Source organism: Mustela nivalis (genome assembly GCF_964662115.1).
Source record: "Mustela nivalis genome assembly, chromosome: 7".
Lineage (NCBI taxonomy): Eukaryota > Metazoa > Chordata > Mammalia > Carnivora > Mustelidae > Mustela > Mustela nivalis.
The window spans coordinates 6,206,375-6,223,871 of NC_139026.1; the positions used below are offsets into that span (position 1 = coordinate 6,206,375).

The window sequence follows — 17,497 nt, forward strand, 5'->3', positions numbered from 1 at the left end:
TTTCACCAGATCTCTTCATCCCACTGACCGGCAGAGTGAGCAGCCTGTTCCTGCCTCTTGTCCCGGTTAAAGAGAGGTGAAACTTTCCTGGAAGTTCCTTAACCTGGGGCTTCCCTACCAGGAGCGCTTGCTACACCCATTCGTAAATGGCCACCACTGACTGGGGTTTACCCCCTGTCCCTCAGGGCGGGGAGGGCCTGGAGCAGAAGTGTGGGGAGCTGATCCAGCTTCTTCAGTCAGAAGGGCCTCCAGCGGAAACTGCTGCGGGGCGGGGGGGGGGGGGGAGGCACTGACAGATGAGCCACAGTTGTCCCCTCCACTTAGCAGGGAGACCTCACTTCTGAACGTCCTCTGTGGCCCGGACAGGGGTACAGTCGAGGGCTGTTCAGAATGCTGCCAGCGGTCCTTGGTTTACTCCAGCCACGGAGTAATCTTTTGTTTCTGGATCCTCAGCACCCAGGACGTGGGTCTTCTGAGAGAAAGGCAGAGCTCGCGGAGGACATTGGCTTACGGCCCTCTTCCTGCCCCCTTGTCTTTGGAGGATGCCGGGGCGGTCATTTTGAATGGGCTCTGACCTGGAGCAAGAACTTCCGCTCCAGGTGCCTCGGGCACCTCATCTGTGGAAGGGGGAAGCTTCCAGGACCGAATGACTGGGTTTATGGCTCTGGCACACGGCGACACCCGTGGCATGGCAAGGCCCCGAGGTGGTGCTGTGGCTGGCCCTGGTGTGGGTTTAGTGGCGATCTGCATTAGGGAAACTCGGTCCAGGTGAGCTTTACTCCCACTGGAGCCACACTGACTTCTGGGCCCCCAGCTGGGCTCTGCCTTCGCATGAGAAAGGGGGAGAAGGGCATCCTTTGGGCTTACTGCCCCCTGGAGGGTGCCGGCCCCTGCGGGGAGGCCTTCTCCACAAGCACATTGGCTGAGGGGAGCACTTTTGTATTATTTTTCCTAGAATCAGGAGCAAGCATCTGTATCACTCAGGTGGCTTCATCTGGGTGTGCCTCGGCCACCAGAAGGATTTGCAGCCTCCCTCAGTAGGGCCGATTTGGCTGAATTTTACAAATAATGATTATTGTTGCTAGGTCACATTTCGCATGCCGACAGGACTGAGCGATCACAGGGATGATAGAGATGTGCCCCACTTTAAGAAAACCTGCCCATATAAGGAGGAACATCTTAATTACGGAATAATGTCTCACTTAGCCAGAAATTTGTGGCAGGTTTCCTAGTGCATTTAAAATAGGATTTGTGTGTAAAAATACCATTTGCACACAGGAGCCCATCTTTTCTGAAGAGAGACATATACTTGTATTGGGCATTTGGGATAAGTAGAACAAAAATAAAATCTTACAAATACAAGAACTAGAAACCAAATTCCACTTTTAATTCTAAAAGGTTTATATATAACTCTACTATCTTACCCTCTCCTCCCACCCCAGACTTCCACAGCAGAAATAAATAGGCAAGATCTGGCATTTTAAGAAGCGGGAGGAATGACGAAAGGACGGGCAAGCACGTGTGGGGGCGGGCGGCCGGCAGGAGCACCAGGACCGGTCTGGGCGGGCGGCCGGCAGGAGCACCAGGGACCGGTCTGGGTGCCCCACCCCACCCCATTGCCTTGTGCTGTTGTATCTATTTGTGGCCATTTACGAGGCCTGGCCTAGCCCGTCTCTGCTGGATCCTTTCCACGGTGCGGTCAGTGAGTGGCGGTTCGCAGCGGACCGGCCCAGCCCCCCACCGCCGACCTGTAACCACAGAGACGAGCTGGGGTGTGCCGGACGGGGCTGGGGGAGGGCTGGATTCTGGGATGCTGACGTGCCACACTTCTTTCTTTTCAGAAATGTTCCCACTGCCAGGAGGCAGGTGCCACCTTGGGCTGTTACAACAAAGGCTGTTCCTTCCGATACCACTACCCGTGTGCCATTGACGCAGGTAAGATGGGGCCACGGCCCTCGTCCAGAGCGTCCTAAGGCTGGGACGGTCACTTTGACTCTCTCTGCCTTCTTTCCTTTATCATTCTTCTGTGTCTCTTCTGACCCCGTTCTGTGTGTGGTTCTACAGGAATGCAGAGAGGATAATAAAAAGGAGTGAAACAGGGTCATAATAACAGTTTTATTTGTATAATTCACATGTGATTCACTCTTCAGGTGTACAGTCCAGTGGGTTTGAGTTAGTACACTCACAGAGTCGTGCACCCGTCACCGCAGTCCATTTTAGGACATATTCGTCACCTCGTAAATTCCTGCCCATTAGTGGCCACTCCCCCTCCACCCACCCGAGTCCCTGGCGACCACTGACCTACTTCATATCTTGATGGATTTGCCTGCTCTGGGCACTTCCTGTAAGTGGAATCGCACAGTAGGTGTTCCTTAGGACGCCGGCATCTGTGGCTTCACGTCGCGCTTTTCCAGGTTCGTCCGTGTCGCAGCAGACATCAGGCTTCATTTTTATTGTCCAACAGTGTCTCGGGCACGCCATACGTTACAGACCGCTCATCAGTCCGTGCACGTTGAGATTGTTTTCTCCTTTTTGATTATTATGAATAATGCTGCAGTGCACACTCCCAAGGCTTTCTGTAGATCGAATGTTTTCACTTCCTTTGGGTTTAAACCTGGGAGTGGAATTACTGGGTCGTGTGGTAACTGCGGCAGGACGGTCAGACTTTCCCCACGTGACTTTCCCGTCCTTCCAGCAGAGTAGGAGGGCTTCGGTCTCCACATCCTCACCGGCGCCTGCCGTTACCTGCCTCTTGTGTCCCCGCCACCCCAGCATCTCATGGTGATTGGAGCATTTCCCTGGTGGCTGATGACGGCTGGCGTCTGCGTGAAGTTCAGTTCATCCATTTTTTTCTTTTGTTGTTTTTGCTTTTCATGGCCTGTTCCTTTTTCTTACGTCTAAGAAACTGTTGCCTAATCCAGAAAATCACAAAGATTTATGCCTGTGTTTTCTCCTCTCAGAACTTGTCTCTTACATGGGTCTTTGATCCACTCTGAGTTAATTTTTATATATGGTATGAAATAGGACTCCAGTTCCCTCTTTTTTTTTTTTTTTAAGACTTTATTTGACAGAGACAGAGCAGAAACAAGGGGAAGCAGAGGCAGAGGGAAAGGGAGGAGCAGGCTTCCCGCCGAGCAGGGAGCCTGATGTGGGACGCAATCCCAGGACGCTGGGATCGTGACCTGAGCTGAAGGCAGACGCTTAACCCGCTGAGCCACTCAGGTGCCCACTTCACTCTTTTGTACGTGGATTCCAGTGTCTTAGGGCCATTTGTAGAAAAGATTACTTTTTCCTCATTGAATGATCTCGGGACCTTTGTCAAAAACCAGTGGACCATAGGTGTGTGGGCTGATTTCTGAACTTTGTCCAGTCCCACACTGTCTTGATTACTGGAACTCTGTAGTAGATTCTGAAATTGGAAAGTATGAGTATTCTGAATATTCCTTTTGTCAAGATTGTTTTGGCTGTTCTGGGTCCTTGGCTACTTCATATGAATTTTAAGATCAGCTGGTCTGTTTCTATTTAAAAAAAAAAAAAAAAAAAACAGCAATTAAAACACTAACGATTGCACTGAGTCTGCAGGTGCAGCAGAGCAGTCTTACCATCGTAACAAAAGTCTTCCAGCCCATGGCCAGGCAGCGTCTCTGCCTTTGTCTCATTCTTGAATTTCAATCAACAGCGTTTTGTAGTTTTCAGAGTGTAAGTTTTGCGCCTGTTCATTAAACTTGTTCTGAAGTATTTTATTATTTTTAGTGTGATTGTAAATGCGGTTGTTTTCCTAATTTAGTTTTCAGATGGTTTGTTGTGAACATATAGAAAAACAATTGATTTCGTGTATTGATCTTGTATCCTGCAGCTTTGCTCAGCTCATTGATTAGTTCTAATAGTTTTTTAATGGATTTCTATATACAAGATATGTCATCTGCAAATGGGTAGTTTCACTTCTTTTCCAGTCAGATGCCTTTTATTTCTTTTTCTTGCCTAATTGTCTTGGCTAGAGCTTCTAACGTAATGCTGGGTAGCAGCGGCAAGAGCTGACATCCTTGCCTTGTTTCTGACCCAGTAAGTGTGGTGATAGCTGGGGGGTGGGGGGGGGTTCACAGATGTTCTTGACGCAGCTGAGGAAGTTCCCTGTCTTCCTGCTTTGCTGAGTGTTTTTATCTCTCAACCACGGCTTTTGCATCCTACCATCTTTTCCCTGTCTGTTGAGATGATCAGAGTAGTGTTTCGCAGTATCATGACTGTTGAAAGAAGGGGATACTCTTGTCCATAAAGTTCCATCCAGTGAATGAATGATGCGGAACCCTTAAATTTTGACTTTGAGCTTTAGCCTCAGAATGTCCTCTCTCTCCGTCTAGAGTCTTACCCTTTCAGTGGACGTTTTCACCAGTTCCTTTCTGAGCACATGTCTCCCCTCACCGGCCCTCCTAGTACTTTCATTCCGGAAGGAGGGGGAGAAGGATAGGGAACATCAGCGAGGGCCCAGCCAGTGGCAGGGAGCAGGTTACCTCTAAGTGCTTGAGAGAGAGGCGGGGAGGGCTTGGCCGTCCAGGTGTGGGAAGCAGGTACAGGGGCGTAAGCTCAGAGTGGGATCTGACAGGTGGGAGAGGGGAGTCCGGGTTCATCCAGGCCACCCTTCCTTCCCGGGAAGTCACTCGAGCTACATGTCCTTCTTGTTCCTCCTTTCCCTGCCTTTCTGTTCTCTTTCCAAGTTTCCATAGGAGGCACAGCTGAAGGACTGGAAAAATACAGAAAGATAACGCTTAGTACGCCACAGTTCGATTCTCACAAAAGTGTGTGTTTGCACTTGCTGAAGAGCGGCCGGTGGCCAGGGCGCTGTATGGCCAGAGGGAGTAAGAAGAGAGCCTTGAAATGTCAGTTCAGGGAGTTTGGGTTTTAGTCTGTCCCTTTCCGCTCTCTTTCTTCCCCAACATGTTTCTGCGCTGCGTCTGAGCTGTAATTCACCGAGTCGTGGTCTGGCACATTCCATCATGCAGCCGCTCTGTCCTCTCTCTCACACACTCTTCCTCGCTCTCAGCAGCCAGCCCTTGCCATTTCTCTTTTTCATGGCATTGCCCTGAATTCTTTTTTCTAGTTTAAGCTTCATGATATTTTTTTAAAGATTTTATTTATTTACTTGATAGACAGAGATCACAAGTAGGCAGAGAAGCAGGCGGGGGGTCGGGGGAAGCAGGCTCCCTGCTGAGCAGAGAGCCCGACTCGGGGCTCCATCCCAGGACCATGGGATCATGACCTGAGCCAAAGGCAGAGGCTTTAACCCACTGAGCCACCCAGGCGCCCCTAAGCCTCATGATTTTTAAATGAAGATGTTTAAGTATTGAGTTTGTAGCAGTTATTTATAATTTTATGCAAGGCTTGGCTCTCGCAGTCAGCGGCCTGATAAGAGGTGGTCTGCACTGAGGCTTTGCTCAGAAACATCCAGTGAGCGGCAGGCAGGTAACCTCGTCTCGTCCGCTGCCCCCTTCCCCCTGTGAGTGCACCCCCGTCTGCATAATGGAGCACCAGCCAGTTTGGGGACCAGGCTCCTGGCAGTTTCTTGAGGGATTCACAGTGCTGCTCAGGAGGAGCCTCTGCCGTGACAGCAGTGTTCAGGATCCGCGCACTCCAGCACAGTCGCCACAAGCCTTGTGTACCACTGAGTGTTTCAAGTGTGGCTCTTTGGGAACGAGGGACTGAATTTTTGTTTGACTTTGTTGTATTTAAACTTAATTATCTGTCCGAGTGTGGCTAGGAGCTGGAAAGCACGGGCTTAGCCCCGCCTTGATCAAGCTCAGGCCGTGGAGATGGGGTTCTCGGGGAAATGCACGGGGCTCTGCCTCCCCTCCAGAGAGAGCTTGCTCAGTCAGCCGCTTACCGGTGAGGGTTAGTCAGTAAGCCCTGTTGGTCACTCTCTGTCTGCGCCTGTCTTGTGTGGCCTGCCCAAGTGACCGGGTCACATGTGTATTTGGCAGAAGTTGGTAGCCAAGTATCCAGTGAGAGGAAGGCTGCCTGGGTCGGAGGGGTGCGGGCTCAGGCAGGCCCTCGGCCCCCCGGCTTTGCTGCCCCAGCGGCTGCCTGCTCTGCTGCTCCATCTAGAAATACAGGACCAAGGAAGTAGCACTACAAGGTGACTGTGTCTTCGGCATTTATCAATCTTTTTGATGCCCGGAGTCCCAGTGACCCAGAAGTCTGAACTGCTCTGTGGGACGGATGCTTATGTTTAGGGTCTTCTCGGGAGTTCTCTTCTTGATACCATGGATCTTGCGTCCAGGAAGGGTGTTCATTGATTGACATCCTAAATAAATAAATGAGTCCCTGAGTTTGAGAGCTCCTCATCTCCGCGTGGAGTAAGGAACAGATTAAATGTCCATCTTTGCTCTGCAGCTAACCGCCCAAACCTCACGGAGCTGTTCAAGTCTCAGGGGGAACTCTAACTGCTGGGGCAGCTCCATGGAAACAGGATTGTTTCCGCTGAGGGTCTGTGGCTGCTGCAGCACCCCCACCCCCGGCCTGTTCCTGCATTCGTGACGTCACGGTCAGCCGCCCCATGCTGCGCAGGTCGCAGGGGCAGACTGTGGCTTGGGGAAATGAAGTGACAGGAACGTGAGCCCTGGTTCTAAAAACGTGATGTATTCGTGCAACGAGCCACAGCAATCAAGACCAAAGGAAAAAAGAGCCACAGCCACATGTTAGTAAGTACTGTGCACGAGGAATGCAGCCTGGAGGGGTTTCTCTTACCCTCAGGAGGAGGCCCAGCAGGGACGCGCTCTCTGCAGCCACCCCTGCTGCTCACTGCAGACTCTGATGTGGACGCGGTGGGTTCAGGTCCCCTGGGGTTATAAAAGGACTGGTGTCCGGCCCTTCCCCGGAGAGGCCTCCGCTCTGCACCCCAGGACCAGTGCCAGGGCTTGCCCGGCTCTGATGGTCCCCTCGCCGGGCCCAGGAGCCCCTCGACAAGGTGGGTGCGGCTCGCAGGTCCCTAAGTCCCAGGGTGATCAGGCCAATCTAAGCACCAGCCGTAGCTCTGGGAGAGTTTGCAGACGAGCTGGAGACGGCGGCCGGGGGCTGGCAGGTCCGAGCCCAGCAGCCCTCCCCTCTCCCGTCTCCCCCGCCTCGAGCTTAGTGCCTCCGGCCCAGGGAAGGTGTGGCCGCACGTGGGTGCAGGCAGCTCCGAGTCTCTTGTTGTGAGGAGAGCGGTGAGGTCCACTGTGCAGTTCAACGAAGTGCAGGGAGGGGCGTGCATCCTCCGCCGGGTGAGGTGTGCGCGTCGGGAGCCGTCTGGTGGACAGGACAACCCTGTGAGTCGTTCCCAGCAGGTGTGATGCCCCAGCATGCCATTTCCTTGACTTCACTGTGTGGAAGTGCTGACCGGCCCTCCGGCCAGTGTGGGATATGGCCAGAGGCTTGAGGAAAACCCAGCGCCAGGCGGGCCAGCTGTGTAGGGCAGGCGCCCGTTCAGTGACCTCGGGCGGGGCCCCACCGAGCCTCTCACCGCTCTTGTGCTCCTCGCAGCAAGGCCGGGGTCAGGGCAGCCGAGCAGGGGCTCCCTGGGCCCTTGCGGGTGGCTAAGCTCTCTCTCTGGCCACGGTTCTCGCCCTGCCAGGAGCGTGAGTTGCGGTTCCTGATGGCTGCGGACACGTCGAGGACGGATGGGAGCCCTGGTCTGCAGTCTTGTGCTGGAGGCCCTTGTCCGAGGTGGCCGTGGTCTCTGGCAGATTTGTTTAGGAGACCCCCCTTTCCAGAAGTGCCTGACGTTAGCTCCAGTCGCCTTCGGTGCACACTTATGTTGTCTTACTTCTTTTCTGCTTTCTAACTTAGAGGGAGCATGTCTCCTGACTTCAGATGAGTTTCACTAATGGTCGGTCACAGCTGGCCGCTCCTCCGTGGCTGGGCGGGGAGCTGAGCCACCGCTGCCTTTCCCATGGCACCTTTTCCAGCTAATGCGGTCCCCCCTTCTCATTTCTCTGATGCCCTGTGGCATAAAGGTGGCCGAGCCCCACAGGGGCTCTGCGGTTTCTCTGGCCCAGACTAGAGACTGCCAGCAAGCAGTGCTGCCAAAGCCCAGGTAAGGAGCGAGTGCTTCCTGCGCTCCGGTCGCCTGGCCCCTGCTGTTCATAAGCTCTCCGGCAGATTGGAGCAGCAGGGGCCTTGGTCACGCCGTGTACTTGTGGGTTTTAAATTAACACATTTCATTTACTGCCATGCTATTTGCTTGCCGGGGGGAGGGCTTGGGGGTTAGCTGGACTTGCTGGGCTCCTGTGCCTGGAGGCCGGCCCTGGGGGCAGAGAGGCCGCCTTCCCACTGCTGGGTATTCAGGGGCTCCAGAGGGAGGCCACGATGGGCAGGCCCAGCCCAGTTATGAAAGGGTCTTTTTCCATTTGTTTAAGATACAAAGGACCTCAGAAGTTCTCGTTTGTGTGTTCCCTTGCTTATTCCTCTATCCTGTGAAATCTGCGGATACACAGGCTGCTAATCCGGACCTCAGTTTAAACCGGAGTTAAATCGTACATTTAACAAGGCTAAGTACCATGGCTGCTTCCCGCCACGGTGCCCGGGAGCTCTCTGAGAATGTGTGATCAATATTTATTAACATTCTGCCACCGCATCTTGCACCAGTGACCTGGCTGTCGCTCTCCGGGAGCTGCGGTGTGCAGAGTGAATTCATTAATTAGATTTCCTCGCCCTGCTCCACACACCACCCTTGTGCCACGGAGCTCAGCACACCTGGAGGCGGACGCGTGTCCTTGCTGTCAGCGAGGATGCTGTCACCACGTTAAAAGTTGGAATGAATCATTTTCCTTCAAGGATTAGTAACCCCCTCATGGGATTTCATTTTCCCCTGAAGCATTTAGTGTGGATTATGTGGCTCATGTTGGGAACTTCTCCCGTGCCTCCATGGGGCGTCCGGCAAAGGTGGCAGCCGGGCTCTGGACGGAGGAGAGTGGTGCCCCCAGGTGTATGGTGTTGCTATGAGGAAGCTTTGGCTCGGGCCTGCTGGAACAGGCTTAGCCGAGAATCAGGGATTTTAAAAATAACATTTATTGGAGATGGTTTCTGTTAGTGTAATTGTGGAAATACATAAAAAAATAATAATAATAAAGTCACCTATAGTCTTGCTAGCCAAAGAGAACCACGGGGTAAGTTTCCTTTGTCTTGTTTTTCGTGCACATAACACATTTTGATAAAACGAGGACTGTACTTCTATATTACGTAAACTGGTTTTCAGGCCATTCTGTGTCATGAGTGTTTCCCCGTACCATTAACTGTTGTGAAGCATTAAAATGTTAAGGGACTGATGCTCCCATCATGTTGCAGTACTGTAGTTCATTTGGGGGCGTCTCTGATGTTTCAGAAATCACAGTGTGGGGGCCTCTTACCTCCCTGTCTGACACTGTCAGTCCTGGCTAGTGTGGCTCCCCTCACCCCGGGCTGTACCACCCGCCGGCTTGGTCTGACTGTGCCTTTCTGTCTTACAGATTGTTTGCTCCATGAGGAGAACTTCTCGGTGAGGTGCCCCAAGCACAAGGTGAGTCAGTGCACGTGGCCCCCGTAGGCCTGGGGCGGGGGTGTTCCTCACAGTCTACAGACCATACACGGGAGGCCGCCGCCTGCTCTTGGCCCTGAGAGAGTGGAGAGGCCCGGTGCTGGAGGGAGCCCTGCACCCCAGGGTGGCCCCCACATGCTGTGGTGGGAGTCTGGGAGAACCGTGGGGGAGCGGAAGGTATTTGTGGATTGTTAAGAGAAATTCAAAGAGCAAACTCAATACAAGCTGATTTCCATTTTAGTTTAGTGGACCCCCAGTTCCCAGGTTGGCACGAGGTAAGCCCGTAGGCCTTGATACATAATCAGAGGCATTTTCCCCGACTAAAAGAAATAAGAATTTGACCCCACGGTTCTGCGGGAGAAACTCAGGCCTTTCTAGGCTTGACCTCAGCAGAAGTGACCGGTGGTGCAGCTGGTGGGGGCTGCCGCCTGATTTCCCCAGTAATTCAAGAGGTGGTCTGTTGGTGTGACCCTTTCTATGAAAGGATGGAAGATAAGGGGCGCCTGGGCTGTCGCTGACCTAGCACGTGGGGCAGGGAGGGTCCGAGAAGGCAGCCCCGCCAAGGTTGGGGGCCGCCCAGCTGGTCTGGCGCCACCTGGCGTTTACTGTGGTGGTTGCGCTCCTCTGGCTGAGGTCACACTGACACCTGGTGGTCATGGGTCGCTCACAGGCTCCGGGCTCCAACTGGGGCCAAACATGAACCTGAAAAGCGGTCCTCCTGAGGGGTCTGCCCCCAAAACGCGTCGGAAAGATGCTCGCTTATGCTTTTCTTTAAAAATTATTTTCAGAGATGGACCACAGGATCTTATAGTATTCTCTTTTAATTTACATGTTTTTAGTTTTAAAACTTCTCTTTTTTAATGGTCACATTTTGCCTTGGAAAACCCTGTCTGAATATCTCCTGTTTGTCATTCAATACTGACTCTCTGCTTTTTCTTTCCTTTTCCGTGTGCCATTCCTCTCCTCGCCTCTGCCCTCCCTGACCCCCGCACTGTTCTTCTTTCCCTCCTGTCTCGTCTCCTTGGCTTTGCCGGCGGCAGCCTCCCCTCCCGTTCCCCCTCCCCCCACTGCAGAACAAGACAGCGAAAGGCAGCCTCAGCACAGAGCAGTCGGAGCGGGGGTGAGGGGGGCAGTGTGCTCGTGGGAATGGAAAGTACAGCAAGCACAGGTGAGTCGGGGCCGCACCCCTGCCAGAGTCCCAGTGGGTGTCACGGCCTCTGCCCTCCTGCTTGCCCCAGGCCAGGCTGCGCCACCGGCCTCTAACCGCGTGAATTGCCGCAACCGGGTGGATTGAGTGTTTCTCCGACTGTCATTGAGCTCCCTGGAATGTCCGTGGAGACATGTTTGAGGCTGAGTTCACGGTGACTGAGCGGAGGTCAGGCTTGTGTGTGGCGCTCCCGAAGGCTTCTGGGACAGAGCCCGCCAGCAGCCCACCCTCTGTCCCCGGCTCAGAAATGCTTCTAGCCAGTGGACTGTCCTTTCCAGTTTACTCCCTATCTGTAAAGCTTGTGGTGGCTCTTCCTTTGAAAAGCAAAATATTCCTCAGTTTTGTTCTTTGAAATCTTTTCCCCAAAGTACTATGATGGACTCCTCTGCACAGAAGTACAAAGGGAAGGGAAATCCCCTCAAAGATTTAGGGGACTTTAGCATCCGATTTTACTCTTAAAAAAAACTCAAGAGATTGAGCTGTGCTTTTTGTGAGTGTGTCTGGGCTTGTGGTCAGGGCGGTGGCAGCGCGCGTCTGTGGAAGCGGGATTAGTGGACTGACGTCCCCAGAGGCAGCACGCCTCCCCTGCTCCCTGCTTGCTCGGCCCTGCCCCCCCAGCCAACAGAGTCATGAGGGTTGAAGAAAATAGACCATAAAGAGAAAAAAAAAAAAAAGAAAGAGAAGAAAAAGAAAAGCCAAGATGTAACTTGAAGCACTTGGTCCTCGGGGATGGGGTGGGGGGACCAGTTGTCTCAGAAACGTTCATTAAGGGATTATTTCTCTTCAAATGAAGGGCTTCTGTGTTTACTCCAGGCGCCCGAGAGCCACACACAGACGTGCTAGAGTCCACGGCACGTTCCCTCCCCGTGACAACCGGCAGGTTCCACCTTGCTCTGCAATACCTACCAGTCACTTGAGGAGAAAATAATTCCTCTCAGACGGTTGCACTTTTTCTCCTTTGAGAAGTCCTCTGTTTCTTCGGAGGGTCCCAGTGCTGAATTCCAGAGAAGCCCGCTGTGCTCTGCTGTGTGAGGCCGTGGGGCCGTAGAGAGGCCTGTCCCCTCAGCCTCCAGGGGGGCTGTCGAGTAAGGCCTCTGCGGTCGTGCCTTTCTTTTCTCTCTTCCTCTTCCAAGACAGGGGTTGGGAGTGGAAGGGCAGGTGGTCGGGTGCCAGGAGTCCAATGAGCGAGCTGGGAGCAGCAGCGGCCACTGGATTTCCGGAACACACCGGGGCCCGCCGGCTCCTGCACGCCTTTCCCCCAAGCAGCCCTCAGCGCACAACAGCAGTCTGGACGGTTCTCCAGCATGTTTCTCTTGGCCTTTGTCTCGTGCCGGGGCTCTGCCTTCCTCCCGTCAATTCCTCTGGCTGATGGGTAGAGCCGTGTGCTGTGGGGGCCACAAGGAACATTCCTGACAGTGTCCTGGCGACCCAGTCAGGGAAGGAACCGTTTGTTGTCACGTGCCGTTGTTTTCGTCCTGGCGTTCCAGCCCGTGTTCCGGCCCTGCGGGGCAGACCTCCGGCGGGGAGTTTTAGTTCCATTCATCCTCTCCTTCCTCTCCTCCCAGCCTTGCGCGCTGCCAGCCCTCAGCCCCCAAGCGGAGCAGGGAGCTTCGTCGTCCAGATCTCAGTCAGTGTGGGCAGGAGTCCCCGTGCGGACCGCGGTCACGCAGCCGACCCGTCGGTGTGGGGTGGTTTCTCGTCTGTTGAGGTCCGACCGTCCACCTCTTGGAGGGAAGGGGTGGACATAGGCTGCATCCAGTCGTGTCCACCTGAAAGGATTTTCTCCGTGTGCCATCCCCAGGGCGGGACCCTTGTCCTGTTTCTCGGTTCAGCTGTCCCATTGTGAGTGGTGGCCCTTGGCAGACTGTACAGGAGCCCCAGGGATTGGGACAGAGAACATTTCATCTTGGGGTCCGTTCTAGGGACAGAGAGCTACTGTCATTGGGTGCCCTGACATGGCAGGGAGGGGACATGAGTACCTGGGTCCTGCTTCTCGGGGCCCCGTTTTCTCATACAGTAAGAGCTGTGTAACTGGGGGCACTTCCTGTTTCTGCTTCTGTTTCTTCGGTAAAGAGAGGAACAGCGGTGGCCAGCCTAGTGAGGATTCAGTTAAGAAATGTCTCCAAGGTGTCCGTGTGGCCTAGCATGGGGTACAGCTCGTGCAGGTCCTGGGGCCCTGCAGGAGCCGGAGGGGTCAAGGTCGAAGGCTGGACCCTGCTGCCACCCTGCCTGGTGGAAAACTGGGGGCTGGGAGATGGGAGATTGAGTCCCCCCCAGCCTCCAGCAGCATATGAGGTCCCTGCACTTGGCCCTCAGCAGACCAGCCGTGCCAGACAGGAAAAGTCTTTGGGCCGCCGTCCACACAGCAGGCTGCCGCTTGCGCGTTTCTGGGCGTGAGGAAGCCGCAGGAGGCCTGTGGGCGCCCACCTTCTCCCTGTGCCGACTGCTGATGCCTCCGCCAGGGCCTGTGGGCGTGTCTGGCGAGCTGCTCAGAGGCGGGACTTCTCCCTGTGGGCTCTGGCACATGCTGTTCCCTGGGCCTGGTCCCCTGCCTCCCATCTTCCGTGACAGGCTCCCTCTCCTCTCTGGGTCTCAGCTGCAGAGGCCTTCCCTTCTGGGTCCCTGTCGGGCTCCTTTGCACGCCGCAGCTCTCCTGTGCCAATTTGGAATCATTCATTCGTTTGCTTTGTGCAACTCCACCAGCCTGTGCACGCAGTGAGGACAGGAACCGTGTCTGGCTCCGGCTTCTCTGCTCTAACCTGGAGCGCACACGTGGCGGGGCCGGCCGAGTGCATGGGAGAGGGCGTGCCCCGCAGAGCAGCATGTGCTCGTCACCCTGTCTGTGCCTGGAGAGGTGCGCACAGCCCCATCCCTGCAGGAGGCTACCGGCCGGGCGGGGAGGACGTGGTGGATTCTTGCTGCGCTGGGAGAAGGCAGGAGGAGGCCCCGCCAGGTTCAGGCCGTGGAGGGGCCGCTGAAAGCCGCGGAAGGTGGGAGCGTGACAAAGGTGAGCGAATCCTGGCAGGCTGTGGCCCCAGGTGAAACGCTCCTCACCGGCAGCTGGACATCGGGACGCCTTTTAAAGAGAGAGTTGAAAACCCGCTGGCACGGAGTGGCTGCCCGCTCGCGGCGCTCTGGCCGGCTGCAGCTGGCCCGCGTCCGCCAGCCGAGTCCCACGCAGTCGAACAGGACCACACGTGACTGAGGCTCGAAGGCAGAGTCCTGGGGGCCCGCGCAGAGGGCTTTGCTGGGTGGGAGCCCCAGACCCACCGCTCGGCAGCCCCGTGGCTTTGGGTCCCTCAGCTTCAGCTGTGTCTTCTCTGAGTCCGGGGCCCGGGGGAGGGGGGGCGGTCTTTGAAACTCCTCACATAGAGCCTGGCACGTGGATTTCCTTCCTAAGCTCCCTGTTGAAGGAACAGTGTTTGAGAAGTAACTGAGAAGTTAGGGTCCGCTGACCTTGAAGTTGTGTGACGTCAGACCCTGGGGAAAAGTCCCCTTAGGAAGGCTGGAAGACAGGGCCACAGCAGGGGGCGGCTGTCAAGACTGGAGCTTCCCAGGCTACCAGGCACACCCATGGACCGAGGTCGGCAGCCCACAGAGCGCCCCCAGCCGGGCAGGCCCGGGGTGCCAAGTGCGCTCCGTTCCCAGGTTGGGGCCAGGTTAGGCCTGCTCTCCTGAGTGGTTCATGGGTCGGGGGTACCGGCCCAACGCTGGCAAGCCTGGGGGAGGGCAAACCCTGCCCTGTCACCCACTCCACAAGCAGAGCCTTCCAAGGAGTGCCTGGACATCTGTCCTCTGTTCACGTGGTCCCACATCCCCAGCAAGATGTTGCCCCCCGGGTTGTTGCTTGAGGCTTCCTGTTGGCTCCGCCCTCATCCTTGCATCTCTGAGGGCTTTTGGTTGCTGGGGTAACATGGGGAGGCCGCTTCTGTCCCCTTTCCTGGCAAGCAGCCTTAACCCTAGGACAACCAGAGGGCAGGACCGGCGAGCCTCCCTGGGCTGGAGGCAGACCAGAGCGTGGGCCAGCAGGACTGGGGCGACTTCCAGGGAGGGTCCAGAGCCACCTACGGAACAGGGAAGCCAGGCTGTCACCATGGACATCCTGAGCATGGGGACAGTGTCCTGCTGTCTCTGCAGGTCTCCCCATGTGGTCATGTCTTACCCCAAGCAGTTATTGCGCCTCTTTGGTCCGGGCAGGTATACCTATGTGGGTGCTTTCAAATAGAAGGTTCGTAGCCCCTGCACACAGAGCAGCCTTCTGAACGACTTTGCCCGTTAGTAAGTTGTGTGAACCCAGGAAAGGGATGGTGCCGCCTGGGTTTTCCCCAGGGGTTATTCCCGAGGGCACCAGAAGGGGTCTGAGGCAGGAGGGAGCCCTCTGACTGGCAGGGAGCAGATCGGGGGAGGCCGCCGCCCCTGCTTCTGCTCTGATTGTTCTGCCCCGATCCTTGCCAACCTCTGTGTCCCTCGGAGACCCCTGCACGCGTTGTGAGCCATGACGGACTCCAAGGAGGCCCGTGGTCCAACCCCACTGCCCCACTGGGTCATCGGGATTGCCTTTCTGAGCACAGAGCCTGGGCTGGAAGAGGAGCAAGTGCAGGGGACGCCTGGGGAGCCCCGGAGGAGGCCCTGCCGTCCAGTCGGAGCCGGCTGGAGAGTGTTCTTTGTGGAGTGTGAAGGATGCACTCTTGTCACCACGAGCAGCCGTGGCAGGTCCTGAGCTGGTTTTCCCACAGACTGCCTATGCGCTCAGCCGCCTCCATGAGGACTGCTCCGGGCCACCAAAGTGCCGAGCCCCACGGGAGGCCCCCGGTGGGTCACCCCGAGAGCTGGAGGGTCGGGGAGCTCCTTCGTGGTCTCCGTTCCTGCCGCACACTGGGGAGGCCGCCATGCCACGAGGGGCCCGGGGTCCATTCGCAGCACCGCGGGCCACATCACTGCCGCCTTTCCCCGTGTGCCAGGGCCACGTGGTCTGCGCCACACGGTGGCTCCGCCACTGGTCCTGGGGGTCTGCCGCTGCTGGACCCCCAGAGGAAGGGCTGTCGGCCACGGGGCCGCACAGGATTCCCAGCACCCAGTGTCGGTTCTGTCTTGCAGGTGAGACTGTGGAGGTGAGAGGTGGTGGACACTCGCGATGGAAGGAACCGTCCTGCCGTGCGGCCCCGCCCTGCCCCGCCCGCCCTGCCAGCACCTCCTCCCCAAGTCCTTACATCACACCCAAACCGTGACACCACAGGAAAGAAAGACCCAAGAAGTTGGAATGGCTGTTTCCATGGACACAATCTCCATAGTGACAATGTGGGGGGAGGGGGGAGGGGTGGGATGATGGGAAGGGGGGTGCAAAGGGAGGGATAAAAATATATATATATAAATCTATTTTTAGTCTGGAAAGACTTTGTTTAAATGAAAGGTGCGCTATCCCTTTTGATTCTATTTTAAAAATTCTCTAGTTAAAGAACTCCAAATTTGTTCCAATAACAGTGAAATTTAAGTGTGAAATTGAACAAGCTGGTCTCATAAGAGGCGGGGCGTGGCTTTGATCTTTAGCCCGTCTCACACCGGTTCAGAGAGCTGCAGACCCAGGGCTGGAAGAGCAGGCAAACCACACCAGAACCATCCTTTGTCATTAAGTTGTCTCAAAAGTGGGAAGGTTTGGGGCGGGGGGAGGGGGGATATGGGGGACGGTCCGTGTTTTCAAGAGTGGGGGAATGATGTTTAAACACAAAAATAAATTTTTTTCATTTCCAGAAACACTATTTATTTATTATTTTTAAAATTTTTATCTTTTTGGGGGGTGAAATTGGCAGATGTCCCGAGGTCACAGCTGTGTCCTGGATCACTGTGGCCAGTGAGACCCTCAAGCGCCCCACTAAGTGCGCGTGGCAGGCAGGGTCGGGGGTGGCCCGCCACGGGGCGCGTTCCTGGCAGCTGTGCCCTGCCCACCCCCACCCCCCACCCCAGGACGGAAGGACAGAACAGGAAATCTTGAGCTGTAGGAGTTGACACAGGGGAGGGACTGTGTCTGTCCAGTGTGATCAGTGTGGGTTACGCTGACCAGGAAACACCCAGTTAACCCTTTTTTCTTTTGCTTTCATTTTTATAAAGGAAAAGAGGGCCTGTCAGGTGAGCAGCCCCACGCTACATAGTTCTTTATGTTGTATTGTTTTGTTTTGTTTTGTAAATTGTATAATTTTTAAATATCTGAGTTTTAAAAAAAGAAGAAAAAAGTACAAAAAAAAATCTTGTTAAGGCCTTAAGAAGGGGTTAGTGCATCTTTCAGGGGTCACTCTGCCGTGGGGATAAAATAGCTGTTTCACAAACAGTTTTATTTAAAAAACAAAAAAATCAAAAAATAATAAACTTCATTTTAACCTTGTTTCGTTTTTGTTTACTGTAAAGCAAACGCGCCTCTTCCTCCTCCCGCTCCAGCCCCCCAAGGTGGCTTTGCTCCACCGCAGAGAAGGCCTCCTGCCGCCCACCCACCCCCCACCCGCAGCAGGGCCTGGAACCAGTCAAAACCCTGAGGCTCCTCCCTGCAGCTCCACCCGGGGTGGGTGGAACTCAGCCAGTGTGTGGGGACGGTCAGATTTACTTAAGTTGGTATGAGGACATATTTCCAATCAACATTAATTTTAAAGGTTATAAAAAAATAATGCGATGTTAATGGACTTTTTTCGAGAACAGAAATACTGGAAGGAATGTTGTGAAGTAGAAATAAGCAATTATAAATGAGTTCTTGTGTGCTC

At 54.9% G+C, this 17,497-nt stretch overlaps 1 protein-coding gene across 3 annotated transcripts in view; it reads left to right on the plus strand.

The window, feature by feature from the left end:
• The window catches only part of TCF20 (transcription factor 20), a 119,053-nt gene extending 101,926 nt beyond the window's left edge, over window positions 1-17,127 (plus strand). For 2 of the 3 annotated variants that reach the window (XM_082739915.1, XM_082739913.1), the window contains exons 3-6: window positions 1,842-1,935; window positions 9,477-9,526; window positions 10,585-10,712; window positions 15,849-17,127. In XM_082739915.1, the coding sequence (XP_082596041.1) occupies window positions 1,842-1,935; window positions 9,477-9,526; window positions 10,585-10,668 (228 nt within the window). In that variant the 3' untranslated portion in view covers window positions 10,669-10,712; window positions 15,849-17,127. The remainder of the gene's footprint in view (window positions 1-1,841; window positions 1,936-9,476; window positions 9,527-10,584; window positions 10,713-15,848) is intronic. The other variant, XM_082739914.1, reaches the window with a different exon arrangement.
• The last annotated feature ends 370 nt before the right edge of the window (window positions 17,128-17,497 follow it).